General features: G+C 40.5%; 1 protein-coding gene across 2 annotated transcripts in view; it reads left to right on the top strand.

Annotated features, from left to right (window-relative positions):
• Window positions 1-14,811, top strand: part of tnr (tenascin R (restrictin, janusin)) — a 152,916-nt gene that overhangs the window by 111,191 nt on the left and 26,914 nt on the right. Inside the window, exons 9-13 of one of the 2 annotated variants that reach the window (XM_084120769.1) lie at window positions 355-624; window positions 807-992; window positions 1,824-1,913; window positions 2,139-2,402; window positions 4,120-4,386. In XM_084120769.1, coding sequence (XP_083976895.1) covers window positions 355-624; window positions 807-992; window positions 1,824-1,913; window positions 2,139-2,402; window positions 4,120-4,386 — 1,077 coding nt within the window. The remainder of the gene's footprint in view (window positions 1-354; window positions 625-806; window positions 993-1,823; window positions 1,914-2,138; window positions 2,403-4,119; window positions 4,387-14,811) is intronic. The other variant, XM_084120770.1, reaches the window with a different exon arrangement.

Below are 14,811 nucleotides of genomic sequence, written 5' to 3'. Positions count from 1 at the left end.
TCATTAAATAAACTCCCCAAGGCTCATATGCCACAAAAAAAACATATTACAGTGTTCTTCTATATTATTGCACAAGAGTTTTAAACCTTTACAGATTTAAGGATGTTTATCCTTTGCTAGATTTTTTTTGCATTTCACTTTAATGTGTATCAGATCATTAGTTATTTTTTTATTAAAACTGTTTAAAATGTCAGAGTTTTAAAAGACAATTTGGTATGTTTTCTATATATTCTCCATGCTTTACAGGCACTCCGGTGTCCACTGACTCATGGTTGAAAACTCTTGAAGCATATTGAGAAACTCTGACCACACTTTTCTCATTTTATTGATGTTTTCTTATGTTTTTTTCTTTAGTAATCGATGGGCCAACACTGCTTATTGTACGAGACATCTCCGACACGGTTGCCTTTGTGGAGTGGAGCCCACCCAAGGCTAAAGTGGACCAGATTATATTGCGGTATGGGCTGGTAGGGGTGGACGGACCAAAGACCACCTTTCGCCTGCAGCCTACTCTGAGCCAATACTCTCTCCAAGTACTGAGGCCTGGATCCACATATGAAGTATCAGTTTGTGGAGTCCGGAATGGCAGTGAGAGTGGAGCCATTTCCACAGAGTTCACGACAGGTGAAAGAAAGCAGTTCTGGCTGTGTAAATAATCTTTTAGTGAAGTAGGTCTGCTTCACAGAAGTAAACATTTATATTTAATTACAAAAATGCAACATGATAACAATGCATGACATCAATTTCTAGCTCTCTGTGATCCATCTGAGTGACCAGTTCATTATCGATTGTATCATTTTTCTCAGAAATCGATGCACCAAAGAACCTGAGAGTGCTGTCAACAACTTCCACTAGCCTGGAGCTGGAATGGGACAATAGTGAAGCAGATGTAGAAGGCTACAGTGTGGTCTACAGCACACTGGCTGGCGATCAGTATGACAAAGTCATTGTCCCGCGCAACGATGGCACCACCACCAAAACTACTCTCAATGGTAGCTCAAACCTAACCTTTCCTTTATTTCATAGTTCTGGAATATATAGGATATGGAAAACAATGGTTTTATTTATAATAAAATTGTATCTCTTAAATGTAAATGGATTTAAAAAAAAAAAAATCAAACATTTTCAATAAAACTGTCGAGGCTGTTAGCCTCATGGCCAGTGCTCCGGCATGTAGATCATGTAGAAAATTATTATAAAACAGCATGTCATCCCACATTCACATTAATCATAACATTTTAAATATATAAATATATATTTTTTGTCTATTTTGTCTATTGATGAATTGAGGTCTTTTTTTTAGTACATCATAAAGGCATTTATTTTATTAACTCGCTATTTTCTCAAAAAAACGTGAATGGTGATCAACCAGTGTAATGGTGAATGGTGATGAGTCAGTGTAATCTTTTAAGCGTTCCTAAACATTTGCACACAAAATACAGTTGTTGTACAGTACACTTTTGTTTACATTTGGATATGCATGGACTTTATGGAAACCTTTAAAGTGAATCCTCTTTTAAATGTACTGCCATACTGTTTTTTTTCTCTCTCTTTAACAGCTTTTTTATTCAAGTAAGCAACATTTCTGACAATAAGTGTTGAAAAGAAATTATTTGTTTGTTTCTCAAAGATATTACAAGTCACATCAAGGTATTCAGTTGCTCCAGATGTTTTCCTTCTCATTATGAGTTAATTCTGAGCCCCCACAAATCTATTTTTATACTTATGTAGTGACAACAAAATATATTGCTCATTTGCCAAATATACAGATTTTTTGTTTAGCTCTCTCTTTCCTTTTCTCTTTCACTATCTTTCCCCTTTAGATTTACTGCCTGGCACAGAGTATGGCATAGGAATTTCAGCTGTTGTAGGTGCCAACCAAAGTACCCCGGCAACGATGAATGCCAGAACGGGTAAGCGAGAAGATTATGGGTCTACCGTTGCCAGATCACAGTGAAATCAATTTATTTTCAATAGTATGGAGTTTGTATTTCTGCTGCTGACCGTGCAAATCTGTTTTTGCCAGTAGAACTGATATATGATGTTTGTGATGGCATAAAAATATGTTTACTGAACCAAACAGTGTAATACTCCCATTACAAACCTTGAAACAGCCAGAGTATACTCTTTATCTTTAGGTCTGGATGTCCCCTTGGATTTGACAGTCACAGCCTCCACTGACAACACCATCAAGCTGTTGTGGGGCACAGTGCAGGGGCCTATTGATCACTATAGGGTGACCTACACATCCTCCACTGGAGTCACAACTGAGCTAACGGTGCCCAAGGACGTCACCACCACCACACTGACAGGCCTGGAGCCGGGCACAGAGTACAGCATTACAGTCGCAGCACAGAGAGGCAGGCAGCAGAGCACTGCAGCTACTATCGATGCTTTCACAGGTACTGTAATTTGATCTTTTGGGAACTCGAGTACAGGAATCACTGTTGAGTGTCCAAAGCATTGCCTCACCACTGCCTCATGACATGTCATGTCAGTTTTGGGCAGAAGTCTCTCGTTAATCTCTCCGATAATTGCATGAGTAATGCAGCATGGTGTGGAAGTAAGACTTTTGCTTCAGTGTCAACAATGTGCAAAGAAGATTTAACAGCTCCTGTAGATTTCTTTTTCCACAGCAGGTTCATTTCTAATCAATTCTAATCATCCTTCATCAAAATTCATATGTCCTTTACTTCAGGGGTTCCCAGGGTTATCAGTCAACTGAACATATTTAATCATTTTGCTTATGTGACATTTTGTCTGTTGTTATCACTCACTTGCCTTCGCCTGGCGCATCAACACTTATATATCTACAGCATCAAGATTTTATCATATTTCATTACCATTTTCCACTTTTATTCATCCAATTTCCATCATTTGCTTGATGTCTACTAATAAGATCATGTGATTTGTTGATAGCCCTAATAAAAAAAGTATGAAATTAAAATTATCTAACAGAACATTGTTTTAATTTTCTTATATTTTAAATAGGGATTCAATCAATCAAAAATAAGCAAAAGACATTGTAAACAATAAATTGCATATATTTTAACGTTATGAGAAAATGATTCAAAGACATTGTTGTGGTAGACAAGTAAATTATTAAATAGACATTTATATTTTCATATCATTGATCATAAGCCTATCGCTGGCCTGCAATCTACAATCCATTTTAGAATTGATTTTGTCAACACATCTGATGTTAACCTAAAAGCTGTTTACACAGGACATGTTTTTGTATTGCATCTGCTATAAGTATTATTATTTTTATTGTTCTATGTAGACATGCAAGTCTTTGGCTGTTGCATCACATCTTGAATGCCATATTTTTGTGACGACATGTCACGCTCAACTTTGAAAATTAGGTTTGAGAACCCTGCTTTCTCTTTCATTCTTTTTTCTGGTTTCATTCTACACTCTGTCCGGCTGTTTTTGAATCCATGAGTGCATCCTGCGTGAATGGCTCTGTCTGCTCTCGGTAGTGTGGTTTGGTGAGGTTTGTTGGCTGTAGTAGTGATATGAAAGTGGTACTTCAAGCTTCAATTGCTCCAGTAGTAAAAAATAAATCCCTTTTTATGGGATTTACGCATGTGTCAGGCGGCGTGGTTAATAGCATATTTTTTATTCCACTGTTATTTCTGTAATTAATGCACTAAATTATTGGATTAAATTAACAGCTCTAATTTAATTTAACATTTCTGTCATAAAATTTGTGTTGGAGAATCCCACTGCTTCACTGCTACATTTTGATTATAATTTTTTTACATCTACCAAAAAAATTATAATTTCAGACTTTATCTTCCTTATGCATCTTGTCTTTGTTGTTATCAGTCACTCACTTGCTTTGGCCTGGTGCATCAACACATTTATATCTACAGCATCAAGATTGTATCATATTTCATCAGCATTTTCCACTTTTTTTCTTCATTCAGTTTCCATCCTTTGCTTGATATCTATGGTCTGACTGCATCTCTTCTGCAAACTACATCCAATCACCTCATTGTTTTTCATTCTTTTACTCTTCATTCCTCCTTCCTGTGAGGATGTGCCAATCATTTAAGAGATCTTTAATCACAGGAGCAAGCATTTCGTAATATCGTTGTTGTCATTCAATTTCAGGGTTCCGCCCTATCACGCAGCTCTTCTTCTCTGAAGTCACATCTGATTCATTGACTGTGGCGTGGAGTGCACCGGCACCGCCTGCTGACGCATTCATCTTGAACTACAGTGCCCAGGACTCCAGTGATGATTCTGAAATAGCTCTAGACGGGTCCAAAACCAGAATCACCCTCACTGGTCTCCTGCCCTGCAGGCGGTACACTGTTACCTTGGTTACAATGCACGGCAATGTGACCTCAAAGCCAGTTATAGGCTCAATTGCAACAGGTATTAATACTAATGATGTTCAAGGATATTATTTATACAATATGTCTGAGGGAGTTAAGTGTGTTTATTTAATGTTTGATTTTTTTTTTTCTTAATTGAGTTTATGCTCTCAAAACAATTCCACATGCACTTTTCCTAAACAGAAGGGCTTTTCACACTGTGCTTAACCCCAGGTTTTTGTCATTCTAAACCTTGCTTTTAACTCAGGCTAGAGGAACGTTACATACTTGTGTGAAACAATACAGTGTTAGAATGTTACAGCGACAGCCAATAGCGTGCCTTATATTCCCATGCTTTGGACAGTCATGGAAACACAGCATGTTGCATAAACGTTTGAGGCGGCAATTGGCAACGGAAAACACAACAGTTGGAGTGAAGAAGAGGCCGTATTGTTTTTTCCTTTATAGTTGGAAAAGTCTGTTCGGGAAAAACTTAAGAGTACAGTCGCCAATGTATTAAATGAGGATGTGCAATACTTGAGACTTCATGTAAACGGATTACTGCTGTGTTCGTCCAATGACACTGACACTGCAATTATGCAAATAAGAATGTTAACCCTGTTAAAATGGTGCATGCACCATTTTCATGAAACATTTCAAATTTCTCTGATCCATGCTTCTTGCATTCAAAAACAGTCGACACAGTCAACTAAAATACCATATTCTCAAAAGCACATGATGGTATGCTGTCAAATAGCACCGTATTGAGACCTGCTGGGTTTGAAATGCACACAATACAGGAAGTTCAATTTATGAAATGGTCAACTATCATGACTTTGCTATTTATATAAGAGTCATCAGTGAAAACCTATTTATGGATGGTGGCCTATTACCATATTCTCCATTTCTGAATCCAGTTGTTGAGTTCTTCTCTTCCTAGATATAAAAAGTGTTCAACCGCAACCTTACGACAAAGAGCAATAAAAGAGGCCTGCAGTGATATTGAACTACATTTGTGCCTTTTATGGATTCGCCATTCACATTGTTCTTTCCTTAAATTTATCACTTGAGAAACGTGTGTTGTTTGATGTGAATAAAATTCTATTCAAAATTAACAGAAATTAGAGGGATTTTTACAGAAATTACAGAAATTTCAAGAGAATGAACAATCTGTATTGAAAAGAAAAATGAAAATTGTACTTCACAATGGAATGCAGTGCTTGCATTTGCATGCTCACAGTAGATTCACAGTGCTTTTTTTTTTTTTTTTTTTCAGCTTTATTCATTTCACTAGACAGTCATTTGTGAGCATGCACTGAACAAGATCCCGTCTGCTGGATTTCCCCATTATGATACTTGCACACAGCTGCACATCAGATTTCACCATTTTGTGTCTTAATTAATTCAACCGTGTGTAATCCTCCCCTAATTACCTCTCTCTAAATATGGAGGTGTCAAGAATTATTCAGCTTTTCTGTCAGTGAACTGATATTTGCAGTTGCCAATGGAGATATTGTCTCGGAGCTATTTCTAAACATAGAAATGAGCTCTGCAGAGGAACACCTGCACAGCAGCTTCATTAGTTAAAAAAAAAAAAAAAGTAAAAGTTTAAACTTTTACTTCACATGATATTATTATTATAATGACATGATTTGTGCGTGAGCACTTTAAGTACTTTCACCTTTTGCCGTCTAGTGTGTTTTAAAGCCTGTTTGCTTAGAAATGTGTTAAGTACATTTTCAACATGTTCCTGCTTTAGTTAGAAACCATATTTGCACTCATTAACACTCTACATTAACATAAGTAAAGAAGGTCACCATATGCTCAACAATAAGAAACGGAATAAATGGAGATGGAATGGGCTGAAAAAAAGTTGTTCTTTGTGCCTTTTATTCAAAGTCTGAAAATATATTTATGGACTGCTCTGCTGAGAGTGGAAAATAAATTAAGATATGCATACATGAATAATCACGACTCATTTACTGAGGAATATTTTACCCTGAAAGCATTTAAATGAGGTTGACAACCTGTTTATGAATTGCAACCCAGAGTTTATGAATTGAATGCATTAGTCTAATGAATATGGGGAGGTGTGAATGGCTTTCCACTCGCTTTAAGGACTGGCCACTTCAATAATTGCAGGAGTGAATCTGTTTATTTCCCTTTCAATTGTCAGAAAGCTCCAGAACCACTGTTAGTCCGTTTAGCTGTTTTTTCAGAGGCAGTCTAACCTTTGCTTTTTGCGATGCTAAGAGCTATTGGGACAGATAAACAAATCATGAAACAGTCCCTGCTGGACAGCGGCAGACAATAACAATGTAAATGTCCTCGTGAAGAGTGTCGTTTGTCCAGCATACTCATATTCCTCCTGCTCTCTAGGGCCTGTTGGCAAACATAAATAGGAAATAAATGACATGAGAAAAGAAAAGAATTACAATGACTAGTCCATTGAAATGAATAACAAATGAAGCATGCAAATACAATGGAGACTATATTATAATAATAATAACTAGATTAAAAAGTTCGTCGAGACAAACTTTAAGTTGGCTTGAGAAAGCTGGACCAGAAAGTTTGAAGAAGTTAAAAGTAGTTTGGAGTTTAAAGTAGTTTCAAGTTTAAATTAGTTTAAAGTTTAAATTAGTTAGAAGTTTAAAATAGTTTAAAGTTAAAATTAGTTTGAAGCTTAAATTAGTTTAAAGTTTAAATTAGTCTAAAGTTTAAATTAGTTTGAAGTTTAAATTAGTTTAAAGTTTAAATAAGTTTAATGTTTAAATTAGTTTAAAGTTTAAAGTATTTTAAAGTTAAAAAGTTGTTGGGGGTTTTCTAGTGGGTTGCTAAGGTGTTCTGGGTGGTTGCTAGGCAGTTGCTAGGGTGTTCTGGGTGGTTGCTAGGCGGTTGCTAGGGTGTTTTTGGTGGTTGCTAGGGTGTTCTGGGTGGTTGCTATGGTGTTGCTAGGTTGTTGCTAGGGTATTCTGTTTGGTTGCTAGGGTGTTCTGGGTGGTTGCTAGGTGGTTGCTAGGGTGTTCTGGGTGGTTGCTAGGGTGTTGCTAAGCGGTTGCTAGGGTATTTTGGGTGGTTGCTAGGGTGTTGCTAGGCGGTTGCTAAGGTATTTTGGGTGGTTGCTAGGCGGTTACTAGGGTGTTCTGGGTGGTTGCTAGGCGGTTGCTAGGGTGTTTTAGCGGTTGCTATGGTGTTGCTAGGCGGTTGCTAGGGTGTTCTGGGTGGTTGCTAGGGTGTTGCTAGGCGGTTGCTAGGGTATTCTGGGTGGTTGCTAGGCGGTTACTAGGGTGTTTTGGTGGTTGCTATGGTGTTGCTAGGCGGTTGCTAGGGTATTATGGGTGGTTGCTATGGTGTTGCTAGGGTATTCCAGGTGGTTGCTAGGATGTTGCTAGGTGGTTGCTAGGGTGTTTTGGTGGTTGCTATGGTGTTGCTAGGTGGTTGCTAGGGTGTTCTGGGTGGTTGCTATGATGTTGCTAGGTGGTTGCTAGGGTGTTTTGGTAGTTGCTATGGTGTTGCTAGGGTATTCTGGGTGGTTGCTAGGGTGTTGCTAGGGTGTTCTGGGTGGTTGCTATGGTGTTACTTGGTGGTTGGTAGTTGTCACAGATGGTTACTATGGAGTTTGTATAGTTCTTAGCATGATCTTGGTATGATTTAGCACTTAACTAATCGCTATTAGCATGTAGCTATTCACTGCTAGCATGTGTAGCATGTTGGAAGTGCTGTTTGCTAGCATGAGTCAAAAGAGCCAAACCTCATCTCTATACAATGTTCTGATACAGAGATATAGGTCTTGCAAAATGGTTGCTAGGGTACTCAAGTTTGGTTGCTATGGAGTTGCTTGGGAGCTGGGAGCTTTATACGTACGAAGTTTAAAGTGGTTTGAAGTTTAAATTAGTTTACGAGTTTTTGAGTTTTGAGTTTATAAGTTTAAATGAGTTTAGAGTTTAAGTTTAAATGAGTTTAAAGAGTGTGTGTGTGTATGTGGGTTCACACACACACACACACACACACACTCAGAGTTTATGAGTTTAGAGTTTATAAGTGTATAAATGGATGAGTTTATAAGTGTACACGTTTTTGAATTTGGTTTGTAAGTTTAAATGAGTTTTGAGTTTATAAGTTTAAATGAGTTTACAGTTTATAAGTTTAAATGAGTTAAAGCTTAAGTTTGAAGTTTAAAGAAGTTTAAAGTTTATATTAGTTTGAAGTTTAATTTAGTTTAAAGTTTAAAGTAGTTTAAAGTTTAAAATAGTTTGAAGTAGATAGATAGATGAGTTGATTAGTTTAATTGAGTCTCAATGGCTTATATATTATATAGAATGGCAGTTTGAATTAGTCTTCAAGGTATTTTGATTTGAATTTTCGTCGGTTGGCCAGTTTGAATCTAGATTTGAATTTTTTAGAACTCCCCAATGTAAGTCAATGGGAGTTTTTCCGAGTTTTGATCGGCAATATTAGGAAAACCGTAAGTCCGATCAGTCTGAAAAGATATAGCAACTCAAGTCAGAATAGTCTGAAGGTCTGAGCCGAGTTTGGAGTATGTAGAGTTAAAGCTCTAGGAGGAGATAGGGGATAAATTTTTAGTAAGAAGAATAATAATAATAACTAGATGCGAAAGTTCGTCGAGACAAACTTTAAGTTGGCTTGAGAAAGTTTGGACCAGAAAGTTTTTTGCTAGGCGGTTGCTAGGGTGTTCTGAGTGGTTGCTAGGCGGTTGCTAGGATATTTCTGGTGGTTGCTAGGGACTTTTGGGTGGTTGCTAGGCGGTTGCTAGGGTGTTTTGGGTGGTTGCTAGGGTGTTCTGGGTGGTTGCTAGGCGGTTGCTAGGGTGTTCTGGGTGGTTACTAGGGTGTTCTGGGTGGTTGCTAGGCGGTTGCTAGGATATTTTGGGTGGTTGCTAGGGTCTTTTGGGTGGTTGATAGGCGGTTGCTAGGGTATTTTAGGTGGTTGCTAGGGTATTTTAGGTGGTTGATAGGGTATTCTGGGTGGTTGCTAGGCGGTTGCTAGGGCATTTTGGGTGGTTGCTAGGGTCTTTTGGGTAGTTGCTAGGCGGTTTCTAAGATATGTTCGGTGGTTGCTAGGGTCTTTTGGGTGGTTGCTAGGCGGTTGCTAGGGTATTTTGGGTGGTTGCTAGGGTGTTCTGGGTGGTTGCTAGGCGGTTGCTAGGGTGTTCTGGGTGGTTGCTAGGCGGTTGCTAGGATATTTTGGGTGGTTGCTAGGGTGTTCTGGGTGGTTGCTAGGCAGTTGCTAGGATATTTTGGGTGGTTGCTAGGGTGTTCTGGGTGGTTGTTAGGCAGTTGCTAGGGTGTTCTGAGTGGTTGCTATGGTGTTGCTAGGCGGTTGCTAAGGTATTCTGGGTGGTTGCTAGGCGGTTGCTAGGGTGTTCTGGGTGGTTGCTATGGTGTTGCTAGGCGGTTGCTAGGGTGTTTTGGGTGGTTGCTAGGCGGTTGCTAGGGTGTTCTGGGTGGTTGCTATGGTGTTGCTAGGCGGTTGCTAAGGTATTCTGGGTGGTTGCTAGGCGGTTGCTAGGGTGTTCTGGGTGGTTGCTATGGTGTTGCTAGGCGGTTGCTAGGGTGTTCGGGGTGGTTGCTAGGCGGTTGCTAGGGTGTTCTGGGTGGTTGCTATGGTGTTGCTAGGCAGTTGTTAGGGTGTTCTGGGTTGTTGCTAGGCAGTTGCTAGGTGTTCTGGGTGGTTGCTAGGCAGTTGCTAGGGTGTTCTGGCTGTTTGCTAGGTGTTCTGGGTGGTTGCTAGGCAGTTGCTAGGTGTTCTGGGGGGTTGCTAGGCAGTTGCTAGGGTGTTCTGGGTGGTTGCTAGGGTATATTTGGTGGTTACTAGAGCATTTCTAGATGTTGCTAGGGTGTTCAAGATGGTTGCTAAGGTATTTTTGGTAGTTGCTATGGTGTTACTAGGTGGTTGGTAGTTGTCAAAGATGGTTTATATGGAGTTAATAACGAGTGCCTTCAGTATAGCACTCGGCCGAATAGGCACAAGCATGGAGCAATATCGCAAGGCCACGAGTGTAATATTGCGTTAAAAAATACAAAAAAATGTAAAAACAATTTTTTTTTGGTTTAGGGTGGTTGCTAGGGAGCTCTTAGTGGTTGCTAGGGTGCTGAAACTGGTTGCTATGGTGTGGCTATGAAGATTTTAGGCCATTACTTATTGGTTGCTTGATAATATAAATCCTCTGAGGGAGAGAGAGAGGGAGAGACGCAGGGCTGTCAGGCCCTTTGGAGTCTGTGTGTGTGAAAACGGCAGTTTGGATTCAAATATTTTTAGAACTCCCCAATGTAAGTCAATGGGAGTTTTTCCGAGTTTTGATCGTCATTTTTAGGAAAACCGTAAGTCCGATCAGTCTGAAAAGATATAGCAACGCGAGTCAGATCAGTTTGAGTGTCTGAGCCGAGTTTGGAGTATGTAGAGTTAAAGCTCTAGGAGGAGTTTCATATAGAAATTTTAGTCTCGGAATAATAATAATAATAATAATAATAACTAGATGCGAAAGTTCGTCGAGACAAACTTTAAGTTGGCTTGAGAAAGTTTGGACCATAAAGTTTGAAAAAGTTTAAAGTAGTTTAAAGTTTAAAGTAGTTTAAAGTTTAATTTAGTTTAAAGTGTAAATTAGTTGAAAGTTTAAAATAGTTTGAAGTTTAATTTAGTTTAAAGTTTAAATTAGTTGAAAGTTTAAAATAGTTTGAAGTTTAATTTAGTTTAAAGTTTAAAATAGTTGAAAGTTTAAAGTAGTTTGAAGTTTAATTTAGTTTAAAGTTTAAATTAGTTGAAAGTTTAAAATAGTTTGAAGTTTAATTTAGTTTAGTTTAGGGTGTTCTGGGTGGTTGCTATGGTGTTGCTAGGCGGTTGCTAGGGTATTCTGGGTGGTTGCTAGGGTGTTGCTAAGCGGTTGCTAGGGTATTTTGGGTGGTTGCTAGGGTGTTGCTAGGCGGTTGCTAAGGTATTTTGGGTGGTTGCTAGGCGGTTGCTAGGGTGTTATGGGTGGTTGCTAGGGTATTCTGGTTGGTTTCTAGGGTGTTCTGGGTGGTTGCTAGGCGGTTGCTATGGTGTTTTGGGTGGTTGCTAGGGTGTTGCTAGGCGGTTGCTAAGGTATTTTGGGTGGTTGCTAGGCGGTTACTAGGGTGTTCTGGGTGGTTGCTAGGGTGTTCTGGGTGGTTGCTAGGCGGTTGCTAGGGTGTTTTAGTGGTTGCTATGGTGTTGCTAGGCGGTTGCTAGGGTGTTCTGGGTGGTTGCTATGGTGTTGCTAGGCGGTTGCTAGGGTATTCTGGGTGGTTGCTAGGCGGTTGCTAGGGTGTTCTGGGTGGTTGCTATGCTGTTGCTAGATGGTTGCTAGGGTATTCTGGGTGGTTGCTAGGGTGTTTTGGGTGGTTGCTAGGCGGTTGCTAGGGTGTTCTGGTTGGTTGCTATGGTGTTGCTAGGCGGTTGCTAAGGTATTCTGGGTGGTTGCTAGGCAGTTGCTAGGGTGTTCTGAGTGGTTGCTATGCTGTTGCTAAGGTGTTCTGGGTGGTTGCTAGGCGGTTGCTAGGGTGTTCTGGGTGGTTGCTATGGTGTTGCTAGGCGGTTGCTAGGGTATTCTGGGTGGTTGCTAGGCGGTTGCTAGGGTGTTCTGGGTGGTTGCTATGGTGTTGCTAGGCGGTTGCTAGGGTGTTCTGGGTGGTTGTTATGATGTTGCTAGGCGGTTGCTAAGGTATTCTGGGCGGTTGCTAGGCAGTTGCTAGGGTGTTCTGGGCGGTTGCTATGGTGTTGCTAGGTGGTTGGTAGTTGTCACAGATGGTTACTATGGAGTTTTTATAGAGTCCTTAGCATGATCTTGGTATGATTTAGCACTTAACTAATTGATATTAGCATGTAGCTATTCACTGCTAGCATGTGTAGCATGTTGGAAGTGCTGTTTGCTAGCATGAGTCAAAAGAGCCAAACCTCATCTCTATACGATGTTCTGATACAGAGATATAGGTCTTGCAAAACGGTTGCTAGGGTACTCAAGTTTGGTTGCTATGGAGTTGCTTGGGAGCTTGAAGCTTTAAACTTAAAACGTTTAAAGTGTTTTGAAGTTTAAAGTAGTTTACGAGTTTTGAGTTTACAAGTTTAAATGAGTTTAGAGTTTAAGTTTAAATGAGTTTAGTGTGTGTGTGTGTGTGTGTGTGTGTTCACACACACACACACACTCAGAGTTTATGAGTTTAGAGTTTATAAGTGTAAGAGTTTTTGAGTTTAGAGTTTATAAGTTTTAAATGAGTTTAGAGTTTATAAGTTTAAATGAGTTTATAGTTTATAAGTTTAAATGAGTTTAAGAGTTCAGAGTTTATTAATTTATGAGTTTAAGAGTTCATAAGTCTATGAATTCATGAGTTTATAAGTTAATTAGTTTATAAGTGTATGAGTTTAGAGTTCATTAGTTTAAATGAGTCTCATTGGCTAATATAGTATATAGAACGGCAGTTTGGTTTAGTCTTCAAGGTATTTTGATTTGAATTTTCGTCGGTTGGTGAGTTTGAATCTAAATTTGAATTTTTTAGAACTCCCCAATGCAAGTCAATGGGAGTTTTTCCGAGTTTTGATCGTCATTTTTAGGAAAACCGTAAGTCCGATCAGTCTGAAAAGATATAGCACACTTGGTCAGATCAGTTTGAGTGTCTGAGCCGAGTTTGGAGTATGTAGAGTTAAAGCTCTAGGAGGAGTTTCATATAGAAATTTTAGTCTCGGAATAATAATAATAACTAGAATGTACATTTCCTGAAGAAAATGTGAGTGGTGCTTGCAGTGGCAAAACTCGCCACTCGGTTGCTAGGGTGTTATACATGATTGCATATGAGCCAACAACCATGTCTGTACGATGTTCTGGTGCTGAGATATGGCTTATTCATGTTGTTCAGGTGGTTGCTAGGGTGTTCTGTGTGGTTGCTAGGGCTTTGCTAGGTGGTTGCTAGGGTGTTCTGGGTGGTTGCTATGGTGTTCTGGGTGGTTGCTATGGTGTTGCTAGGCGGTTGCTACGGTATTCTGGTTGGTTGCTAGGCGGTTGCTAGGGTGTTATTGGTGGTTGCTAGGGCGTTGCTAGGCAGTTGCTAGAGTATTCTGGGTGGTTGCTATGGTGTTGCTAGGCGGTTGCTAGGGTATTCTGGGTGGTTGCTAGACAGTTGCTAGGGTGTTCTGGGTGGTTGCTATGAAGTTGCTAGGCGGTTGCTAGGGTATTCTGGGTGGTTGCTATGGTGTTGCTAGGCGGTTGCTAGGGTATTCTGGGTGGTTGCTAGGCGGTTGCTAGGGTATTATTGGTGGTTGCTAGGGCGTTGCTAGGCAGTTGCTAGGGTGTTCTGGGTGGTTGCTATGGTGTTGCTAGGCGGTTGCTAGGATATTCTGGGTGGTTGCTAGGGCGTTGCTAGGCAGTTGCTAGGGTATTCTGGGTGGTTGCTATGATGTTGCTAGGCGGTTGCTAGGGTATTCTGGATGGTTGCTAGGGCATTGCTAGGCAGTTGCTAGGGTGTTCTGGGTGGTTGCTATGGTGTTGCTAGGCGGTTGCTAGGGTATTCTGGGTGGTTGCTAGGGTGTTGCTAGGCAGTTGCTAGGGTATTCTGGGTGGTTGCTATGATGTTGCTAGGCGGTTGCTAGGGTATTCTGGATGGTTGCTAGGGCGTTGCTAGGGTGTTCTGGGTGGTTGTTATGGTGTTGCTAGGCGGTTGCTAGGGTATTCTGGGTGGTTGCTATGGTGTTGCTAGGCGGTTGCTAGGGTATTCTGGGTGGTTGCTAGGGTATTATTGGTGGTTGCTAGGGCGTTGCTAGGCAGTTGCTAGGGTGTTCTGGGTGGTTGCTAGGGCGTTGCTAGGCAGTTGCTAGGGTATTCTGGATGGTTGCTAGGGCGTTGCTAGGCGGTTACTAGGGTATTCTTGGTGGTTGCTAGGGCGTTGCTAGGTGGTTGCTAGGGTGTTCTGGGTGGTTGCTATGGTGTTGCTAGGCAGTTGCTATGGTATTCTGGGTGGATGCTAGGGCATTGCTAGGCAGTTGCTAGGGTGTTCTGGGTGGCTGCTAGGTGTTCTGGGTGGTTGCTAGGCAGTTGCTAGGTGTTCTAGGTGGTTGCTAGGCAGTTGCTAGGGTGTTCTGGGTGCTTGCTAGAGTTTTTTGTGGTTACTAGAGCATTTCTAGACGTTGCTAGGGTGTTCAGGGTGGTTGCTAAGGTGTTTTTGTTAGTTGCTATGGTGTTACTAGGTGGTTGGTAGTTGTCAAATATGGTTACTATGGAGTTTTTATAGAGTTCTTAAAATCTTTAATAACAAGTGCCTTCTGTACGGCACTCGGCCTGCGGCCTCGTGCCTATGGCCGAATAGGCACAAGCATGGAGCGATATCGCAAGGCCACGAGAGTAAAATTGCTTTAAAAAATATAAAAAAAATATAAAAATGTTTTTTTTTGGTTTAGGGTGGTTGCTAGGGAGCTCTTAGTGGTTGCTAGGGTGCTGAAACTGGTTGCTAGGGTGTGGCTA

The sequence above is a fragment of the Abramis brama genome, assembly GCF_963993115.1.
Source record: "Abramis brama genome assembly, chromosome: 7".
NCBI classification, from domain to species: Eukaryota; Metazoa; Chordata; class Actinopteri; order Cypriniformes; family Leuciscidae; genus Abramis; species Abramis brama.
This window is presented reverse-complemented; position numbering and strand designations above follow the sequence as displayed.